The 20,634-nt window shown below is 44.6% G+C and overlaps 1 protein-coding gene across 6 annotated transcripts in view; it reads right to left on the bottom strand.

The window, feature by feature from the left end:
- The window catches only part of ppp1r9a (protein phosphatase 1, regulatory subunit 9A), a 43,622-nt gene that overhangs the window by 6,698 nt on the left and 16,290 nt on the right, over window positions 1-20,634 (bottom strand). For all 6 annotated transcript variants that reach the window (XM_048992878.1, XM_048992877.1, XM_048992875.1 and 3 more), the window contains 12 exons: window positions 16,378-16,510; window positions 16,062-16,182; window positions 14,822-14,926; window positions 12,385-12,520; window positions 7,621-7,773; window positions 7,073-7,126; window positions 5,609-5,838; window positions 5,036-5,132; window positions 4,111-4,231; window positions 2,469-2,626; window positions 700-790; window positions 187-262 (listed from right to left, as the gene is read on the bottom strand). In XM_048992878.1, coding sequence (XP_048848835.1) covers window positions 187-262; window positions 700-790; window positions 2,469-2,626; window positions 4,111-4,231; window positions 5,036-5,132; window positions 5,609-5,838; window positions 7,073-7,126; window positions 7,621-7,773; window positions 12,385-12,520; window positions 14,822-14,926; window positions 16,062-16,182; window positions 16,378-16,510 — 1,475 coding nt within the window. The remainder of the gene's footprint in view (window positions 1-186; window positions 263-699; window positions 791-2,468; window positions 2,627-4,110; window positions 4,232-5,035; window positions 5,133-5,608; window positions 5,839-7,072; window positions 7,127-7,620; window positions 7,774-12,384; window positions 12,521-14,821; window positions 14,927-16,061; window positions 16,183-16,377; window positions 16,511-20,634) is intronic.

The following is a 20,634-nucleotide window of genomic DNA, read 5'->3' as shown; positions in this document are numbered from 1 at the left end:
GCTAAATACCTCATGGAGGGTGCATGCAAATTACTGGCTGCTCTCAACACCTCATGGATGAGTAAACAAAATCTGGACATAAGACAGGTAAATATATAAAAAATAAACATAACAGACAAGAACCTAAAATGTCAGCCTTTTTTACTTCAGTGTAATCAAAGACATCCATGTGGTCCTTCATCCTACCTGAGATTGAGGATTCTCCTGCTGGCTTTCTCCCCCTGGACCAGCGACGAGCTAGAACCCTTCCGGGACTGACAGCCTGCAAAGAATCAGGCACATTCCCAGTCAGCTCAAGACCACCAGCCATCAATTTCTTTGTTCAGTCCCTAGAGTACGACAGGACTTTAATGCATCTACTACTGACACTTGAGTTAAAAAACAGACATTCAATAGAAAAACTCTCAAAGGCTCTAACTGAGGCTGTAGATCATCAGCTGAAATTAATCCTTGCGTATAGAGGGAATAAGGGTTCTGTGATACACTGTATTCAAATATAATCTATCTGTCATATGACTGCGACAGTGAAACCTCCTTAATTGTTTGGTTTTTAAAGTGCATTTAAATAAAATAGAAGTGACTACACTGTAAGTTCCTGCCAAGCACAAAATGTTTCTCCGGCTCATCGAGCTGCGTCGACGACTGGGGATAATTCATTATTTAAATAAAACCCATTAATCAGGACGGTTGTCTCATGACCTTGTTCACGGCTCTCCCTAGCTGCATCCGGCGCTGAACCTGCCGACTGGGCTCTGGGTCCGGAGGTATTGTTGCTGCACCCTTCAGACGCCTGGGGAGAGAGTCAGCCGTCACCCTGCACTCACGATTCAAGTTACAGTTCATCTGGCCGGTGAGTTCATAGCGACTGACGTGCTTGGGGGACATGGGAGAAAGCCCTTAGCAGAGGGCCTTTCCATACGACCAGGGGCATGTTAGTGCTGAAGACCTGTCCGCACAGTCTGTCCTAGGCTAATGCTCTCATTTTTATGTTATATTCAGAGTGCAGTTTGTGAAAAATGGGTATTTGCTAAGAGAATGAAGCTTCATGGATATTCCATCCATCCATCTATCCATCAATCCCTCGATCCATCCATCCATGCAACATTGTCAGTACCCCAGCTGTAGGTAAATGTATTTTTTTGTCTAATTTGAGGTACAGAAATAGACTCTGGGGAACATTTTTGTACCATTGGGCATATGTTAATGTTGTTTGTACCTTGTACATTTTTGTACCATTGGGTATACGTTAATGTTGTTTGTAACTTGTACATTTTTGTACCATTGGGTATATGTTAATGTTGTTTGTACCTTGTACATTTTTGTACCATTGGGTATACGTTAATGTTGTTTGTACCTTGTACATTTTTGTACCATTGGGTATATGTTAATGTTGTTTGTACCTTGTACATTTTTCTACCATTGGGTATACGTTAATGTTGTTTGTACCTTGTACAAAACTGTACCTGGGCTATACCCTTTTTTTCTGACAGTGTGTAACAAACTCATCTGAAGCCTTATACAGATGTTATGGGATACAGTATCTATATTTATAAATCTTTATATAAGCTGTATATAATATGTTGGCACAATTTAAACATACATTTTAGAAATTAAACTACGTATAAGCTCCAAAAGGTGAAAAGGTTTACAGAACATTTTATATTAATAGCGACTCAAATTAATTGTGTGTATTGAATAGACAAAACCTGACAGTAGTAATAACACTGCTGGAGGTCAAATGTGTGCCACAGGACAGAGGAAAATGACTGTGTTACATAACCATTACGCAACAAACTAACGTTAAAAAATAGCTGTAGGTAGCCAGATCGGAGGAACATGTGACTCACTGTGAAGAACAAATTATGCGAATCTATGGAAATTTCTATTCCAGATTGGCACTTAGGACAAGAAAATCTCTAAATAACTCAGAACTGCATGTCAGGACTGTCAGTTAATAACATGTTGGGATTCTTGGTTAATAACATGTTGTTTCCTCTACCAACTTTTTATGTTGAAGTGGAGCCTTTGAAGCATCTAAGCAAAGTGCCGTTTGGACTGACTGTGTGTGTGAGTGTGTGTGAGTGTCACTGTTATCGTGTTTCTCTCAGACTCAGGCTCACTCCCACCATTTTGAGCAGATCTGCTGGGGGTGTTTATGTATGAATTACATTGGGGGGACCAAATGTCCCCATAATGTGGCAAAAAACCTTGTGGAAACATGTCACAAGGGGGAACTCCATTTTATAAAAATCTGTGAACGCAATCAAAAAAGTAAAAATGCCAAAAGTCTTGTATTTTGTTTGGTTACTTATGGTTATGGGCTGGGTAGGGGGTAAGGCTGGCATAATTAGGGTTAAGGTTATGCCTAGAGAAATGAATGGAGATTCCCCACAGTCATTTAGATACCTAATGTGTGTGTGTGCGCGTGTGTGTGTGTGTGTGTGTGCACATGAGGCTGGCACACTCACCTTCATCTCACAGTCATCGTTCCCCTCTGTGTAGCTGGCGCTGCCTCTCCCTGGGACTCTGGGGAATCTCTGCCCGTAGGTCTTTGCCGGAAGCTGGATGTGAGCCTTGGGGACCTCGCTGCCTGACCGCCGTGCCTCCGGAATCGCCTGGCTGAGAACTGACAAACAGGGCTGCCCGCGGTCACCAGGTGTGCAGGGCGAGCTTCTCACGGAAAACCATCTGAGACAAGCTGTTTTCCAGATCGTTCTCATCATCTGGAATATTTTGTTGACTAAACCAGGCTTTGGAATATGCTGTTGGATCACGTTAAAAAATGTTCCCAAGCATAAGTGGTTTCTGAATGTTGCTGTAAACTGGTTATTGACATAATGGTACCTATGATTTCTGTGACACTCATCTATGACCCCGTTGACCGCTCTCTAAGCTGAATCTCTTGATATTTCTCCAGGGGTGAAGAGGTCTCAGTGATGATAATGTCACTAAGTCACCCCATTCAGGCACAACAATTCATATCTTCTTTGGAACTGACTGTTTTTTTTTATCAAGCTATTATTTCATTTAGGTTAGAAAGATCAGGTTAGGCTTGAAAAATTACACTAAAAAGCATAATTTTGGGGTAAACAGATGTGACAATCTATCTTTAACATTAATGCTGAACTCATGCATAGGCTTAAGATCTTGTGCCACAGCTACGCATTTTTTGAAAATCGAAACAATGTCACATGACTTAGTGAGCAACTTGGTGCATGATGGCATTCCACCAGAATTAACTAGTCATTAAGATCATTTTCACCTCAGAAAGATGGGATAGCAGAGCTAAGTATCTGCAGAAGGTGAAACACTGGGCAGCATCTATCAACCAGCAGCTGCAGGACCAGACCTTGGGCCTCTTGTTCACTAGACAATGCACAATATGCAACAACCCACATCCACCCACATGCAAATCAATACTAAAATCTATAGGCAATAATCTGTGTTTACTAAATGTAGGCGGTATATAAAAATGACAATGACCTGTGGGTTTATTGCAACCTCAGTGCTATTGCTCAACTATCTATGGTACTTCATGTCCATACATGGTTTATTGTGTTATTATGTCATGTCTTGTGTGATGTCCTATGTTCAACAGAGTTCATATGTCAATTTTTGTCACTATAGTCACTAAAACAACACTGTAAATGTTCCCATAACTGCACCTTATCTGTATTACTTGCACTGCTGATTGCATTTACTGCACCTTGTACGTGATCCGATACTACAATGTTTGGGCAATATCAATATCAGGTAGCAACCTCAGTGCAGTACCTCCTCTAGTCACGGTATTTCATGTCCATCCAGGATATGGTGTGATTATGTCCTGTGTGATGTCTTGTGTCCAAAATTTTTCATATGTCAATTTTTTTTTATACTGCACTCCAGATATACCTTACTTTACATTTTTAATTACTTGTTATGTGTGAATGCATGGTTTGGAATGTTGCAAAATGTACTTGTACTCTGTACAGTGACAACAAAGGAATCTAATCTAATTTAATATACTGTAAAATACATCAGTCTTCAATAACGTTGTTTCTGTAGCCCGACTGATGATCTGAACGGGAAGGTTGAATGGAAGCTGCTGGATACCTTTCTGAGACTCACCAGTCTGTGAGGGCCTCTGTTGACCCTCGGAGCTCCTCACACTGTTGTTGTTGTTGTTGCTGTTCACCTGGGTGCCATTTTGCTTTATCAGTTGCCCCAGCTCTGCTTCCAGCTCTGAGATCTAGGACAGCCGTTTGCCACTGGTCATACAGAGGTCAACAAAGACAGAGACTCGCCTCGCACTGTTTCTCCGTGGCCTGGCCTCCGCAGAAAAGGTCACGAAGAAACCGTTTGTGGATGAATACGTCAATTAAGCTCCCAATGCACCACAGCGGCTAATATCAACTACTATAAATGTTGGACGCTGATAAGTCTGTATTAGAGAGGTATCACTACACACTGACCCCACTTCTCCTATAGACATCTTCCTGCAGGAATAAGGGGCTCTCAAGGACAGCGAGTCTCAGAAATGCACATCTAAGACCAGCACACCCAGACTGACATACTGCACCCAAGATCCTCTCTGTAAAATCGCTGAGAAGCATGTTGCGGCCCATTATTGGGATAAAAAAAAAAGGCCGTCAGCATTTTAGCTTCAAGCAGCAGGCTGTCCTAGTGATACACTGCACTTCCCCCGCGACAGTAACCAGAATAGCGCTAATGAGCAGACATGCTTCCCAACAACTGCAATAAGCAGTAAGGCCGCATGATACATGAAGCTGTTTGTGTGCTGCTGTTAAACATCAAATCCTTGACATCAGTCCGAATTCTTGATGAAATAGCCTTATAGACAATAAAGTTTATTTTACGTGACATTAGTGCATGTTGTGCTATTTTAGATCGATGACGGGTAAAAGCGAAATTGATTGTATCTACAGGATGTTTCCTGCTCTGTTTGTCCCCTTTGGAAGCATCTGAAGGCTGACAGCAGTGGCTGAAATGAAGTGCCCTGCAACGGGAGGGAATTGTATTATTGTATAATTACCCTCTGTTGCAATCCTTGGATCTCTATCAAATGAGCCTTGTCAGCGTCCTCCAGCTTCTTCCTCTCAGCCTCCTCTTTCTGGCCAAATTCGAGCTCCCTAGCAGGAAAATTCAGGGTTGTGGAGTGTGGGGGTGGAGAGGAATCATTAGGCTGAGCTGCCTCACTGGTTATATCTGCAATGGTGACAGTCTGGAGCTCTGTGAAAGACCCGGCCAGTGACTCCCCAGTGCTAGACTGGGCAAAAATGATGGCCAGTTAACAGATCGAGAGAAGGCACAAATCAAGAGTTGTAAAACATTGCTCTAATGGTTGGTTTATGCTTAATGCAAATTAGATGGAAAGCCTTCAATGCAACTGCAAGTCTTAAGAACCAAGGAATCATCTGTAAATTCCAAATATATTGCTTTAAGGTGGGTTTTCCCCATAAAAGATAAAGGGAACCAATGTTTAATCACAATGCTTGCTTTCAGACACAAATCAAAGTCACCCCGTTGGAACAGAACTTTGAGCTGCTGAATCATAAGCAACAATCTACGGATTTCCAAAAGAGTCACTCTTCAGAGCCTAACTCACTTCTGCTGGAAATCTTTAATCAGCTTCTTGGCCTTGTTGTATTTCTTCTCCAGGGCCTGGTACTGGCTCTGGGTCTCCTTCAGGTGCTCGTTGACCGTGTGGCAGAGTGTCTGTGCCTCGATCCAGTAGCCCTCCAGCTTCATCATCCTCTCTTTGTTGTCTTCTATGCTCTGCCTCAGCTGGGCCTTCTCCTTCTCCCAGCGCTGCTTCTCCTTCTCCACAGCCTGGAGCTGGAGCCCGGGACAGACATGCGGGTCGGCGAGTTCAAAAACAGAACCTCTGATGCGGAAACAGAAGCTCACACACTTGGTTAGGAATCAGCCACTAAGAACGTCTCGAGCACGACAACACTGACATGGTGCCAGAGCGTCAGGGCAGTGTTGTAAACGCAAGCTCAGAATAGCATTCGCCCACACGGGTTAAAATACGGTGACGTTCTGACAGGTAGAGAATATCGTTATGAAAAAAACTAAAAAAACACAAGGCTGTTTGCAGCATTTTGAAAGCTTCCTTAGCCATCGGCCGTAAGACAAATGCTGATTGGCTCATCACACTGTCAGTCTTAAAAACACCATGGTAACACCAATAAAATGTCCCTCATGTCAAAAGCAAGACAGCCCACCGTTTCTCAGGTCTGACAGCCTGCTCTGCATGTCAATATTATGTCCTGCTGATGAATTAATTAATGGGATTAAGATTTAAATTTAAACCATAATACAATTTAATTAATATCATGAAACATCTTGCTGCAGTTTTCAATTGTATCACACAAAACATTCCCATTATTTGATAATTAGTGAAACTTTACCAAACCCGATTAGCCTGTAATTCTAATACATTGTATTTACGTTTATCAGGTTCTTAGTTTATTGCTGTGGGGTTATGAATAAATAATCACTGATTCACAGAAATAATGAACACCGTCTCGTTCATTTTAAATGGAAAAACCAACGATATTTTGAAATGCATCTTTTTCTTTTTATCATAGTAATTATTCCTAACCACACCAATATTGGATTAAATTAATTTAATTAAAATGATTAAATTAAATGAGCCTTCAGTAACAATATTAATCAGTTCATTTCATCAATAGCTCAATAAACCCTAATTAAATGAGAATTCAGCTGTATGGAAAAATCAGTGCTTAGCAGGACACAGAACTGAGACTCTGGGTGCTTGACCAGTGTCCCGACAGCAGACTGGGCACAAAGCCGTGGCCCAGTGAACATCTTCTCCATAAAAACAGACAGGGATGTATGTGCATCAGTGGAAAACTACAGTGACAGTAAAACGTTAGCCTTCAAACACAAGCAGTATTAAGGGATGAGGTCTGTGTTTGCTGACTGCTTCGGATCTCAGTTTAGTGATCTAGCGAGTTGGCCACCAACTTTTGGCTGCAATGCACAGCTTGGGTCGGCTCTGCTGCTGTTCCTGTAGAAAGGTTCCCAGAGAGGATCTGCTTACCTTGTTTTTAAGCTTCTGTATCTCTACCTCAGTAACGGTGTGCTTGATCTGCAGCTGCACACACAAAGAGACGGAATCAGCCAGGGGAGGGGCCGCCCTGCAGCCGCGTGCACAGGCACGTTATTAATCACACTGTCTCTCACGCATAGCCCACCCTGTGCTCATGGGGGGGGGGGGGGGGGGGTATACTCCCACAGACAAGAACTGGCGTACCTGCAGTTTTCAGTAGTATTTCTGACATGAAAAATGGACTGCGATTAAAACTATGGATACACAGAGAATCTGACGCTAATGTTTATTGAGTCTTTTTGAATTCTGAGGGATGCATTTAGTTAATAAATAAAAATCACCCCAGAAGTGTTGCCCAAATGGATTAATGCCACCAATCTGAAATTATGATAATAAGTATTCCTTGAAATATAATTCCAAATAGAAAGAAGGCAACAGGCGTATTGTCGCCCCACAGAGCTGAGAATACACATCAGGCGGTATGGATGCCTTTTGAAACCTCTCTGCCGGAGTATCACTCACATGTGGGTCATTCCTACCTCACGGAACTTCTGCGAGAGTTTGGTGGCGTCCGCCTCTGAGGGCGAATACATGTCCTCGGTTTCTGGCAAGTCGAACACCTCGATGGTCATCTCCCCGCCCGTTAGGGCCCGGCCTGCCTCCTCGTCCTCATCCGTGGCGTATTCCCCTGTCTGCAAAATATCGACCAGGAAAATATTTCATAGATATTTATAGATATCCCATAAGAAAAGGAGGGAAACAGTCACTACCTAATGTTCAGATCCAATCAAGTTCATGATTCCCATTCATGATGCACAAAACTGCATTGCTGGAAAAAGTTAAAACATGGTCTTAAAAAATCAGTACAGGCAGTCCCTGGGTTAAGAAAGTCAAATAACTCATATTTATGAACATGCCTTAAAGCCTATTATTTAAAATTATTTGGATTAAATTCAATGGTTTATAATGAACACACACATTACTTTGTGATGATCGTGAAAAAATTGCACGGCTTCAACGGTTCGTCAGCTTGAGATACAGTACTGTATGTAGTTACACGTATTATTACTATATAATAATTATTATTACTATTATGTACTTCCTGTAGAGCAGGAGTGTTCATTATAATGGCTGCTAGGTTATGAAATGCACTGCTGTAAGTAACCAGGGTTGAAGCCAACCAGCAAAGCTCTTTCAGGACAGCAGACCAGTCCTGCAGATACAGAAGCCATTTTATGTTTTATAATTCTCCTCAGATTCCCATTCCTGCAAGGCTTCATCCTGCTGATCCCAGACGTGTGTCTGTGAATTGGGTGACATAGCTGTATAGATGGTGGGTTAGTAGGTATCATAATAGAGGGAATGCGCATGACGTCACAGCAGGTTGAAGTCACTGCGCTCACACCCACTGAGTGGCAAAAAAGACTGAGTGGCAGCGTTAGCGTTCAGCTGGGATGCTGTGACAACACATCTAAAATGGGAAAGAGCTGTTGTATGACTGATTGTACAAACTAGTTTACAACTGCCAGAAACTACAGAAAAGAGAAGCAAATACTGTAGATCACTGCAAATACGGGATCCAACACAGTGATTTGCGGCTGTTGCAGTTTTAAACTGTATTGACTACTCACCAATTAAATATCTGGCACCATTAATTTATATTCTGTGCAACTGTAAAGTTTTTGCCAGCATTTATTAAAAACCATCCATGATGATGAACATTGTGTTCTACAAAGTGGGGGATGATTAGATAGCGTTAGCTAATCGAGACAAACTCAGTTTCCCTTATAAGGGGCTACTCCACAAAGTTTAGACAGCCAGATAACTTTAAAAGTTTCTATAAAATATGAAAAGCCCGATTCTTGGTGAAATATCAGGACCTGCCCTCTAAACCCCACTTCTGGCTCCATGTGTGAAGCCTGCCCAGCGACAGCAGAGAGACAGCAGAGCGACAGCACAACGCAGACGATTTCCCACCAAAAGCATCTCCCATGAATTCAATTTCCGTGGCACTTTGAGCAGAATAATGCTTAGGACTTGAGACTTTCTTCAATGTCCAAGCTCTGTGCTTTCTTGTCTGACTCACATTGCGTTTTTAACTGCTCCCTGTTAATCTTCAATGTTCTCCTGTCTGTCACTACTTAGCTGGTGTTTTACTCCGTTTTAAGCCATTTATAATGCGAATATCGAGCTATGGCAATTCAGGGTGAGTACATTTTTCAATCAGACCAGATCAGAGGCCCTTTTGGGACTTGAACTGACAACCTTTGAGTCCCAGTCCTTAATCACTAAGCCACTGGCTGATCCTTTTGTTTAGCTAAGCTCTCTACACACTCTTTCTCAGTCTGTCATAGATTCTGCGTCGAGACCTGCTGGAATAACTATAGGTGGGGGCGCGTGCATCCACTACATCCACGGGGATGGGGGGAACTCCCAACAGCCACTGGCAACAGTTTGAGGGGCGTGACGCACACGCAGCATAAACGTTGGGCTGTATGTTGTGTAAAACTTAATATGGCACCTCATATTCCCATATCGAATGCTTGCTTTCAATTTCAAGGGCAGTTAAATGCTGATGTCATGTTTGATTTCCAGTAAAGACCACGCGCCGTGACACGTGGCCAAGTCCCCCCTCCCCCCCGTACCGATCGCCATTTTCGACTCTCATCGTCTCTGGATACCTGAGATGAACGACTAGTCTCTATTTACCTCCATAAAGAAAAAGCGGCATTCATTACAGTGCAAACAAACACACGGCACAGAAATCAACAGAGCCATAAATCGCTCGACACGAAAGCCACCCGCGTGCAGTTTCAACAAAGTCACGGGACGCTCGTAAATCGAGCGGAGGAGGCTGGGAAAAGGGCACTAAAAGCCACCCTGCATGACGGCACCGTTTCCAGCAGACATAAGCGGCAGCGGACGGGTCGCCAGGGGTGGAGGCAGCCCGTCTGCAAGACATCCTCCGGTGTTCCTGCACATCGCACTTTCCGACTGTCTACGGCGAAACGAGCATCGTTAACACCCTTCCAGAGAGGTGCCCGGTCTGCCGCGGCCTCAGGCCCGGTGTAGCCCAGCCGGGGGTCTGTATACCTCGCCTCGTGATACCGACATTCGTCTGAGGTGTCCCTGGCACCCAGCATTGGGAGGATAATTAAACTGGCCGCCATGTTGCCATGAGACGGGTCCCCATGTCCTTCTGTTCCACTCGGCGTTACTTTAATTAAACAGCACGCTGCCAGCCTGATCACAATGATGCTATTCATAGACATTTCCATACAAGTGACTGAACAGAAAAAAAATATGATGACAAAACGTATGTTAGCAAGACAGGTATTATGGAACTGTGCTTGAACGGTCCCCGTAATCTAGATAAAAGGATGCTTTATTTGCCATGTTTACGAATGCAGGTACACAGGGATTCCTTTGCTTTGTGCACATCTCTTCTTGCTCTCCATTTCTTAAGAGGCACCTACATAAATAGGTGAGAGGTAATGGCGGGCTCTGAGCGGCGCCCCTGGGCCGTTTCTGGGGGGTTAAGGGTCTTGCTGACGAGCCCAACAGCAATGTGATGATTCTGCCGACCACAATCCGCTGAACTGCACATTAGGGGAGGAACGATACATTTCGTCCGATACATGTCGCAGTTCCCTATATTGTCAAACCGTTCGGTGCGCCACCTGCTGTTGTACAATGACATTTCAATTCTGCCCCTCGAAAATACGACCCGAGTTGTTTAGATGAATTTTTTTTTGGCCAAAAACACCATCTTATATTTTCACAAGTACAAACATGGAAAAGACACTTGGTATCATAACGAATGGTTGCATTAAATGTTATGTACCATGATACCCCTACTGGGTATGTAAACATATTCCTAATAACTGAATATATGATTATTTGGAAGAATAAAGAGTTCATTGTTTAACTAAAGGGTATTTTTTTAAATATAAGGATACAGAAAACTTACCGTTTCCATGCCCCCAAAACTGCTGTACATACCGAGCGATATCGTTACACCCCTACTGCACATATATGCAGGACTGGTTTTCCTTCCAGGGTGTACCCCACCCTTGTGTCCTATGCTGCCTGAGAGAGGCTCCAAATCCCCCCCCACCTCCCACCCCCAAAATTTAACTAGGATAAGCAATTCGAAGATAAATGGATAAGTGCAAACAACAGATTTAATTATATTTTCAATATCGCTTGTATCACATCAGTGCCAAGACATGTAACCTATTCTGCTGTGAAGATAAATTTTAATGATGTAATTATTGCAGCAGAGGCTGATTAACTTGACCTTCATACCTGTCTTTAATTAATACTAGAGGAGAATTTGTCGGAACCTTGGTAACATGGAACACAACATGAAAACATCGCCGAAGAGAAGGCATCATTATCACGACATGAGAATAGGTGGGAAATGCAGCACACAGAGCTGCCGACAGCCTTGTTTTTAAACCTGGAGATGCCTCCAGCAGCTGATTGCGGTAAATTGTACCAACATCACACGGAAAAAACAGCGTGTCTCATTTTCTGAGCTCTGGAGGGACAGTCAGGGCATCACTGAGCCGTAGCAGAGAGATACACACAGCGAGAGAACCTTTAAAACAGGCTTCAAAGAAAAACAATTTGATAAAGATAAATGTCAGTTATTTCCAATCACGGCGATGTTACAGTATCACGGTCTGGAGGGCAAGAGTGAAAAGTGGAGGGTTTGTGTTCCTTAATTACTACAGCGATGGCTGATTTAGAGTGACCTTCTCAGCAATGCGACTCCCGTGCTTGGCTCCCCAGAGCATCGACCGTCTCGGTGACCGGGACACACCCTCGTAAAGTGCTCTGAGCATGCGCGTCAGGCTGCAAGGGGGCCATAGCATGCCGGTGAACAGGACACACCCTCATAAAGTGCTCTGAGCATGCGCGTCAGGCTGCAAGGGGGCCATAGCATGCCGGTGAACGGGACACACCCTCATAAAGTGCTCTGAGCATGTGTGTCAGGCTGCAAGGGGGCCTTAGCATGCCGGTGAACGGGACACACCCTCATAAAGTGCTCTGAGCATGCGCGTCAGGCTGCAAGGGGGCCTTAGCATGCTGGTGAACAGGACACACCCTCATAAAGTGGTCTGAGCATGCGCGTCAGGCTGCAAGGGGGCCTTAGCATGCCGGTGAACGGGACACACCCTCATAAAGTGCTCTGAGCATGCGCGTCAAGCTGCAAGGGGGCCTTAGCATGCCGGTGCACGGGACACAACCTCGTAAAGAGCTCTGAGCATGCGCGTCAAGCTGCGGGGGGGCCTCACCTCGTCGTCGTCTGCGTCGTACTGCCCATATTGCTGCTCCATCATCTCCCGCTGCCGCCGCTCCTGCTCCAGCGTCTGGCTGATCAGCTGGGCGACTTCGCTCACCTGGCCGGGCCGCTCTCGGCCAATCACAAACCTGGAAACCATATGTCAGGGCCTTATAATCCCTTACATCTGCCGACATTCATGTGCAGAAATGATTTTTACCCAATTACCATCAGGGCTGTATGTGTCCATAATTGCTATGTCCCTGGCATCCCTAAAATAATACTGTTCCCTAGCAGCAATGTTTCGGGGGCCATGTATCCACTGTAAATCACATGGAGGAGAATGATTCTTCTGCAGAGGCACTAAATTACAGGCTCCGCAAAGCCTCTAGAGTCTTTCCAAGTATCTGATTAAGCAGAGGCCATTCTGCTGCACCCGACACAGCGATGACTTCCTGTTTTCACAGGGACGCGATCGTGTCCGACGCCGCCGCCTCCCAGTGACAGCCCCTTAACCTGACCGATGTGACGGATGCCTGGCGCCCAGTTCATCATGCACTGGGACTGCTGGGGGAGGGAGGGGGGGGGGGCAGTTAGAGTGCCAATTAACTGCTGTTAGGGGAGTAAATGCTTCACAAGGCTCTCAAAAGGACTCAGACACTCAAAACACTATCTCAGGTCATTAGAGACTAATCGCTTAGTAATATAAACTTAGCACCAAAAATCAGTGACTAGTTAGAAGATTTTAGACTGACCTGTAAGACTATGAACAAACATGTCTTTGCCTATAAGGGAGTAAGTTGCTGACACTGTACCTGGATATGAGGGAGGGGGGCAGGGTGGAGATGGGGACGGTGGGCATGGATGCAATGAGCGGACACCTACGACCTGCGCTTATTTATATATGTGTGTGTATGTGTGTGTGTGTGTGTGTGTGTGTGTGAGTGAGTATACCTATCCTTATGGGGACACAATGTCCCCATAACGTGATAAATATCCGTTTTTTTCCCTTATGGTTATGGTTAGGGCTGGGTGGGGGTTACGGTCATAGTTAGTGTAAGCATTTTTCAAATACAAGCGAATGAGTGGGTCCCATAAGAATAGGTATACCCTACATGTGTCTGTGTGTGTGAAGTTTTCAAATTTGCCAGTAACCATTTTCTCTAAATAAAAACAAGTTCAGTGTGTTTCTTTGATATGCACAGGGACTAATTTTTAATTGCACGGATTACAGAATGTTGATCCTGAGAGCACATACATACAAAAAAGGGAAGTTTGAGGTTTTTGTTCTTTTTTAATTCCTACAATTTAAATAGTATAATCCTGAGAATTTACATCTAAATTTGTAAGATTAAATGCTAGTAAAATATTGATTTGCAGATGCATGAAGCTGAATGTCATTGCCACATTTAATATTAAATCTTATATATTTAGCAGCCATTTGTATCTGAAGTACCATACAATTGACAGCTCAGGGTCAGACAGCCCCTGAAGCAATTGAGGTTAAGGGCCTCGCTGAACGGCCTCACAGCAAAATCACTCGGCCAACCACGGGATTTGAACTGGCAACAGTCCAATTAGCGGCATAGTGTCCTGACCTGCTGGCCAATCCAGCCGCTGCAGGAGGGAGCCTGCCAGTAACATCCCCCAATCAGGACGCGCAGGCTAGCTCGGATAGCACCCCGCATAAATATCACCATGCCTCCCGCCCTCTCGCACCACTGTCCCAACGAGGAACTGGCCTGGAAACTATGACCACACCGCCTATTCATTTCACAGACAGCGTGTGGGGTGTAGTTCCGTGGAGATAATACTAATATCAAAATAAAATCATTGAGAACGTGCGAATTGTTGAAAAATAAAGGATTTCTCTTACTAAAGCCCTAATGCTATATTTATCAACATTCTTTTTCAGAGAAATCCATCCATTTTTCATAGCCCAGAAGCTATGGGCACAAGGCAGGGAATAAGCCAGGGTGGAGTCCCAACCCATCAGAGCTTTTCTGAGAAAGATACATTAAAAGCTATTATTCTCTATGGGCTGCATATACCATGATATATACATACAGTCTGTGCCAAGCAGGGCACCAATGTTAGTACGACACATTTTGGATGCTGTGGGCAGCAGAATGAACACAGTGCTAGAAAAGGCAGTTGTTTATCTGGCTCTTTGGAACAAAACGAAAATCTGCCTTTTCAAATCTGGATTAAAACGGTTAAAAATATCTCCATGGACAGTCGCGGTGCATTAATACCGCCAGTACAGGAGGTGTGCATTATGAGGCTTTCCAAAAAGCCAGGCAGGGCTTCACGGAGCTCGCCTTAGCACCTCAAATCTGACTTTGGGGCTGGTGACACGCTGTGAACTCCAAGCCTTGATGAGAAACAGGAGCCAAAGCTGTCACTGGAGACCCGGCACAAGGTCACTTTCAGTCACTGAGGCGTCTCACCTGACCACGCCCTGGGTGTTCCTCAGGACGGACGCAGCGAAGCTCTGGGTCACCCCCACCAGGCTGGTCCCGTCCACCTCCACGATCTGGTCGTTAACCTTGATTCTGAGGAAGAGGAGATCACATTCGGGCTTAGCTATGGAGACAGCTGGGGGTGTAGCACCTTACGGGACAGGGTGGGGAATCTGATACATGGAGGTGTGGATTTTTGCGATGATCTCTCAGTCGGCCAATAACAGTGGGTCCCCAAGACTGGAACTGAGAACCACTGCTTCATTATTAAGAGGTCGATTGAGTAGGGTGGCGGAGGGGGTCACCCAAAGGACGGACAGCAGGATTACGGGGGGATAGTGGCCCTTCCACGGCTGAGCCTCTGAGAAACCTGATGGAGCATCAGTGACAACTTTCAATGGTTTGGTCAGTAGATGGCGCACTGGTTAAGAACCAGTAACCAAAAACTTACGAGTCCTAATAGTAGCTTTACTGTAAAACCCTTGAGTAATTTAACTTGAATTGCTTCGGTAAAAGCATGCAAATTAGTAAGGAAACCCTGAAATCGTCAGCTCTTCATAAAGTAGCTTCTTTTAAACTAAAATGGCTTGTTTGTGTTTTGTATCTGTGACCCCAGATGTGCTGGGAATCGCTCGCAGGCTCGCGCCCAACATAAAGAAATCATTTTTCGGGCCATCACATCCGCCAGAGCGCGAAGCACGTCCCCTCATATCTTGTGACAGCCCTGTGCGTGGGAGAAATTGGGTTATCCTGTTGGCAGTCAAGTAACTGCAACGACTCGAAATAGCAGAGATGCCAGTGAAAGGAGAAACGGAGGAGGTATGGGCGCGAGTCTCCGTCAGCCGAAAACAGACTTTACAGTAAAGAATCCCGTCCCAAGTCTCTTTGTTTTCTCCCAGCAAATACTGCCACCTCTGCTCTCCACATACTACCTCCTGCCAGAACACAGACACCAGATGTGGATCACCATGGCATCCCCATCACCAGTAAATCTGACTTACTGGTTTTCTCTTACTGGTAACCATGTCCCGTTGCTGTTTCTTGGTGATTTGGGGTCTTTCCTGTTTTTATGTCACACGTCAGTGTGGATGTTACCTACTTTGGTCTCTGGACCTCTGGTTGAAGTCACTAGCTTTTCTCTTCACCACCACCCCACCTTCTAATCCTCCACCCTTTTAATCTCTCTCCCTGGGGGGGGCGGACGCAGCCTGCCAGCAAATCCCATTACCTGCCATCCCTCTCCGCGGCCCCCTTTTCAATGACAGTCTTGACGAAGATGCCCAGCTTCTCCAGGCCTGCATCAGCACCAACTCCCATCCCGATGATGCTGATTCCCAGGCCGTCATCGTCTGAAATGCACAGAATGCGCCGATGAATGGGGCAGCCTCGGCTGCTCGAAAGCAGTGGCGTGAAAATGGGCGAATGTTAAAAAGATACATGATTGAAGTCAAATCAATATGTTGGTCTTCAAAGAAGACACATCTAATTCTGGAAGCATCGCTACACCAACCATCTTCAAAAGTTCGACAGAAATGGGGATTCACCTTTTTCCAGCTCAACTTGGAAAAGTTCCAGCTTTTCCACTCTCTTCTCCAGCTCGTATTCCGCAGAGGAAGCCACTGGGTCGACCTCCTCATTTCTCCGGTCGTAATCCTCATTTGAGTACGTGTTGAACACCTGGATACAGGAAAAAAGGCTATTAGTCACTACTGACCTTAAAAGTTTTACTGTAAGTATTTTTTTTAAAGACAGTTTAACTACTGCGCATCCAGTCTGATGATGCCCTGTGCTAAATGGCTTCACCGGTGTGGATCAGCAGTGTTTCTCAAACCAATTCGTCGAGGCCCCCCAGACAGTCCACATATTTGCTCCTACCAGTTGATAGGAGGGAGCAAAAATGCAGACTGTCTGGCATGGAGTTGAAAGAGAGCAAAAATGTGGACTGTCTGTCAGGGAGCAGAGAGGGAGCAAAAACATGCTGGGGGGTCCCAGAGGACCGAGGTGGGAATGATGATGAAACACAGGGCCTCTAATTAGGCGACAGTAAGTCCCTGTCCCGATTTTTCCGGTCAGACTGTACCATTAACGGCAGTCGGGGAAGGCAACTGTACTGTCTTAAACACCTTTGGGGAAACACTGGGGGCGGTGGTATCTTCAGGGGGCGATCATCATCAGGGCTGTAAGCGTTCCCGACTGACGAATGTGCAGAAACCTTGCTGCTCGGCAGTCAATTGCATTCGCAGAAGTGACATGAGATATAATGCCAAATTCCTGGGAAGATCATCAAAAAAACCTGACGTTTCTTTTGGGGGGGGGGGGGGGGGGGGGGGGTATAAATGACCACCAAGCAGGATTTCCTGCCGCCAAAGCTTAACGATGTGATACAATGCTATTGTTAAGTCATTCTACACTGCGTAAAACACAAGTAAGCCGGTGTGTCAAGAACAGCCACAAGGATCTGCAATGGATTCTGGGACGAGACTCGTGCTTTAAACAGTCACACTGACCACAGCGCTGATGCAGGAGAGACGAACTTTAGACGCATTATCCTCGCAAGCGGCCACTTACCGCTCGCAAGAGGAAACGCGGCCAAAAGGCTCATTATTTCCTGGCAGGAAAAAGCGCCGTAAGAAAAAGTCGTCGTGGAAACGACCTCTATGGCTCTTTGACAACAACAGTACAGACGGCGATGCGCCAAAGGGCTGCAGGTCATGTGACTTCCTGCCTGCAGGGTACACCTCAGAGGAAGTGAACAGCTGACGGTTCCTCTAATGAGGGGACTCAGACACCATGCGTGGAGCCCATGGCTCCTGGTGACCATGTAGCGACTCAACCGCTCTTTCCTTTCTGCTAGAAACCTGGAGGATCTGCATTCTGAAAGATATCAGATGGAGCCTGATTCCCACTCAGTGCTGCACCCCAGAGGTCATGGACAGGGACACCTGCTGCAAGCCATATTCACACATCCTTGTGAATTAACTCACAACTGCAGACTGATTGGCATTTGTTTCTAATATAACGCTTTTTTCATTTCTTCTTATTATGAAGCAGCTACAGCTGGGACCTGAATGCCCTTCCTCTGTGATAATTTTCCTCCCAAAAATAATATATTCTGGCTATCGCTCTAACCAGTCAACAAATTAATTGTGATGTGTTAAGCATGATTAAACTTCCACATTTGTTTTAGACAGAGAGTGGTGTGAGAGGGTACATTACTGTAGCATCTTTACAAACAAAACAGTTCACGTCAATGCAGCCTAATTAACATGCATCAGTCTTTTAGTGGCACACCGATGTAATAATTTTGGCTAATTCCGATAATCGATACATTTTTCTCAAGTGCTACATAGGGATGGGTTGGTCCAGATCTTTTCAATTCCGATGCGATTCCGATATACCAGATACCGATACAAGAGCTACTGTAATATTTTAATATAATATTATATATAATATAAATATCTATACTTATACACATATTGATATTTTTTCATTAGTAAATACAAATGACAGATAATTGTATGCCAAAACATCTTAGGCTACTAATTAGGCTACTAGGAACATATATAACATGCTGTTCCACCTCGTTTGTACACCTTGTTTTAAGCATTTTTGAGGCATTTTGCAGTTCAATTTCAATATCTTCCAAGAGAGTGTACGCTAGTGGCGAAAGCTTAAAATGCCCCACAATTTTTCTCCCTCTGGGAGCATCGTTACTTACACTTCCTTGCCATAGCAGCCCCTTTTGTATCATAAGCTGTAGAGAGCATGCGAAACAGCCCAAGCTAGCGACTCCCAGATCACCCACTCCTTCTTTCATGTTACTTGTGTTGTCAGGCATAATCGCCTGCACTTTGTTCAGTGGGATTTTCCACTAAACGCTACTCTCGCCTCTCAAAACTTTGTTTTTACAACGATTGTAAATCGCTGTGCTACTAGTTGCTGTTAAGAGTGTAAGAGACTTCCAGATCATCACCCTCTTATCTGATGTTCTTACGCTCCTCGTACTACAAAGGGTATGCGCATGACGTCACAGTAGGAGAAAGTCATTGTGCTCACACCCACCGAGAGGCAGAAAAACTGAGTGGCAACGTTAGTGTTCAGCTTGAATGCCGCCAAAAAAAAACACATCTACAATAGGAAAGAGCAGACGCACGATTGATTGTATAAATCGATTAAACAAGAAATAGGAGGTTATCTTTTTCCCCAAAGGTGTTTCAGACAGTAGAGCTGTCTGATACCTCCGCCATCTAATAGGTATGAATCGGCGCCAATACTGATCCCGAATATCAGATCAGTACAACCCTAACCCTACCAGTACCGATAACCAACCCGGCAGCCAGCTAACGTCTGAGTTCCACAGAAAGGGTTACCACCCGTCCCTTATATTATGGGATCATCCCATATTGGAAGAACCGTTGTGTCCCATATTATAAGGGGAGATCCTGATAACACACCTGCTACAGATAATCAGGCCATTCAGTAGCATCTCAGCATTGGAGCCAGCAATGCTGAAGCTAAGCTGGCTGTTACTGAGATACTACTGAAGCGTCTGAATATCTGTATCAGGTGTGTTAAAATAGGGCTTAAATGCGTGTATCAGTAACATGATATAACGCAGGGAGTGAGAAGTCAGCAAAGAAGTGTCGACTTGGGAGACTGTAGTGAGGATCTAAGTGGTGAATGAGCTGGCAGAATCCCTCGTCCTCCACTGTGAAAAACAACTGATGGTCCAATGCAGTCATCTCTATTATTTTAGTAGTTATGTCTTTAGCTCTCGTGCTGCTAACTTTGAATACTAACTGACGTCTGTGCTCAACATTTTGTGTCTGTGTGTTACAACGGACTGGCACCCCATCCAAGATGTACCCCATTGTTCTACTCTATGCTGCCCCCCCACGCCCCAACAACCTTGACCAGGAAAAGCAGTTAAAAGATGAATGGCTGGGCAATTATAAAAACACTTCCAGAATAATCTTTCATAAAGAATTCATAAGGTATGTCAATGTATACCACAGGCAACCTCAGTTAGGTTAACTGTGATTAATCAGCACACTGTGGAACTGTACCCTTCAAAACAACACTTAATGTCAAGCATGGAAAGCTCAGAGTAAAACTGTCAACAAACTGTCTCTAGAACAGTTAACAGTTAATCAGTTAACTGGAAATAAACAGTGTCTCATCGAAAAGCATTTAGACAGACTAGCCTGGATGCCCGTGTGATTTTGGAGTACTGATACTGATGAACTCATATTGTTCAATAGAGGTCTGGATAATATTCCCTTCATCTAAGTTTAAACAAACAGCATAATAATTGCAGACCATCAGTGATGGTAAACTTTGCTTATAAAAAGATGTTAGTGACTGAGATGTTCCACAGTGAGACAAATATCGATGCCCGATACCATCAGCTGCCCCAGAGCCGACCAAAAGCGCTCTTATGGTTTTGTGGCTCCTTAGGTTTCCATTCGATCTATCCGGCAGGCATAGGATCACTTTTCCTCTCACAGCTCCGCGTAACGATCCAAAGGCTAGATAACGGCATGCCACTAATGCACGACAGTGCCAACAGCACTACTCTCTGCCACCAGCATTTTAGTGTTAATGCTTTTATTAAAAAACGCAATGATACAGAATTGCATGCTTCGCTATTTAATATTTAGTTAACAAATGCCGCTGTTTGGCATGACGTCAAATTCACAGGTCTTTAGCACTGACAAAACACAAAATAGATCTTCCAGGCAACTTCTCACACTTAAAAAAATGCACAATTTATAGAGTTAAAGAGTTTTGGGTGTCTGTAT

This window comes from Brienomyrus brachyistius, chromosome 23, assembly GCF_023856365.1.
Source record: "Brienomyrus brachyistius isolate T26 chromosome 23, BBRACH_0.4, whole genome shotgun sequence".
In the NCBI taxonomy this organism is placed as follows: domain Eukaryota; kingdom Metazoa; phylum Chordata; class Actinopteri; order Osteoglossiformes; family Mormyridae; genus Brienomyrus; species Brienomyrus brachyistius.
Note: the sequence above shows the minus strand (reverse complement) of the source record. Positions and strands in the feature narration are given on the sequence as shown.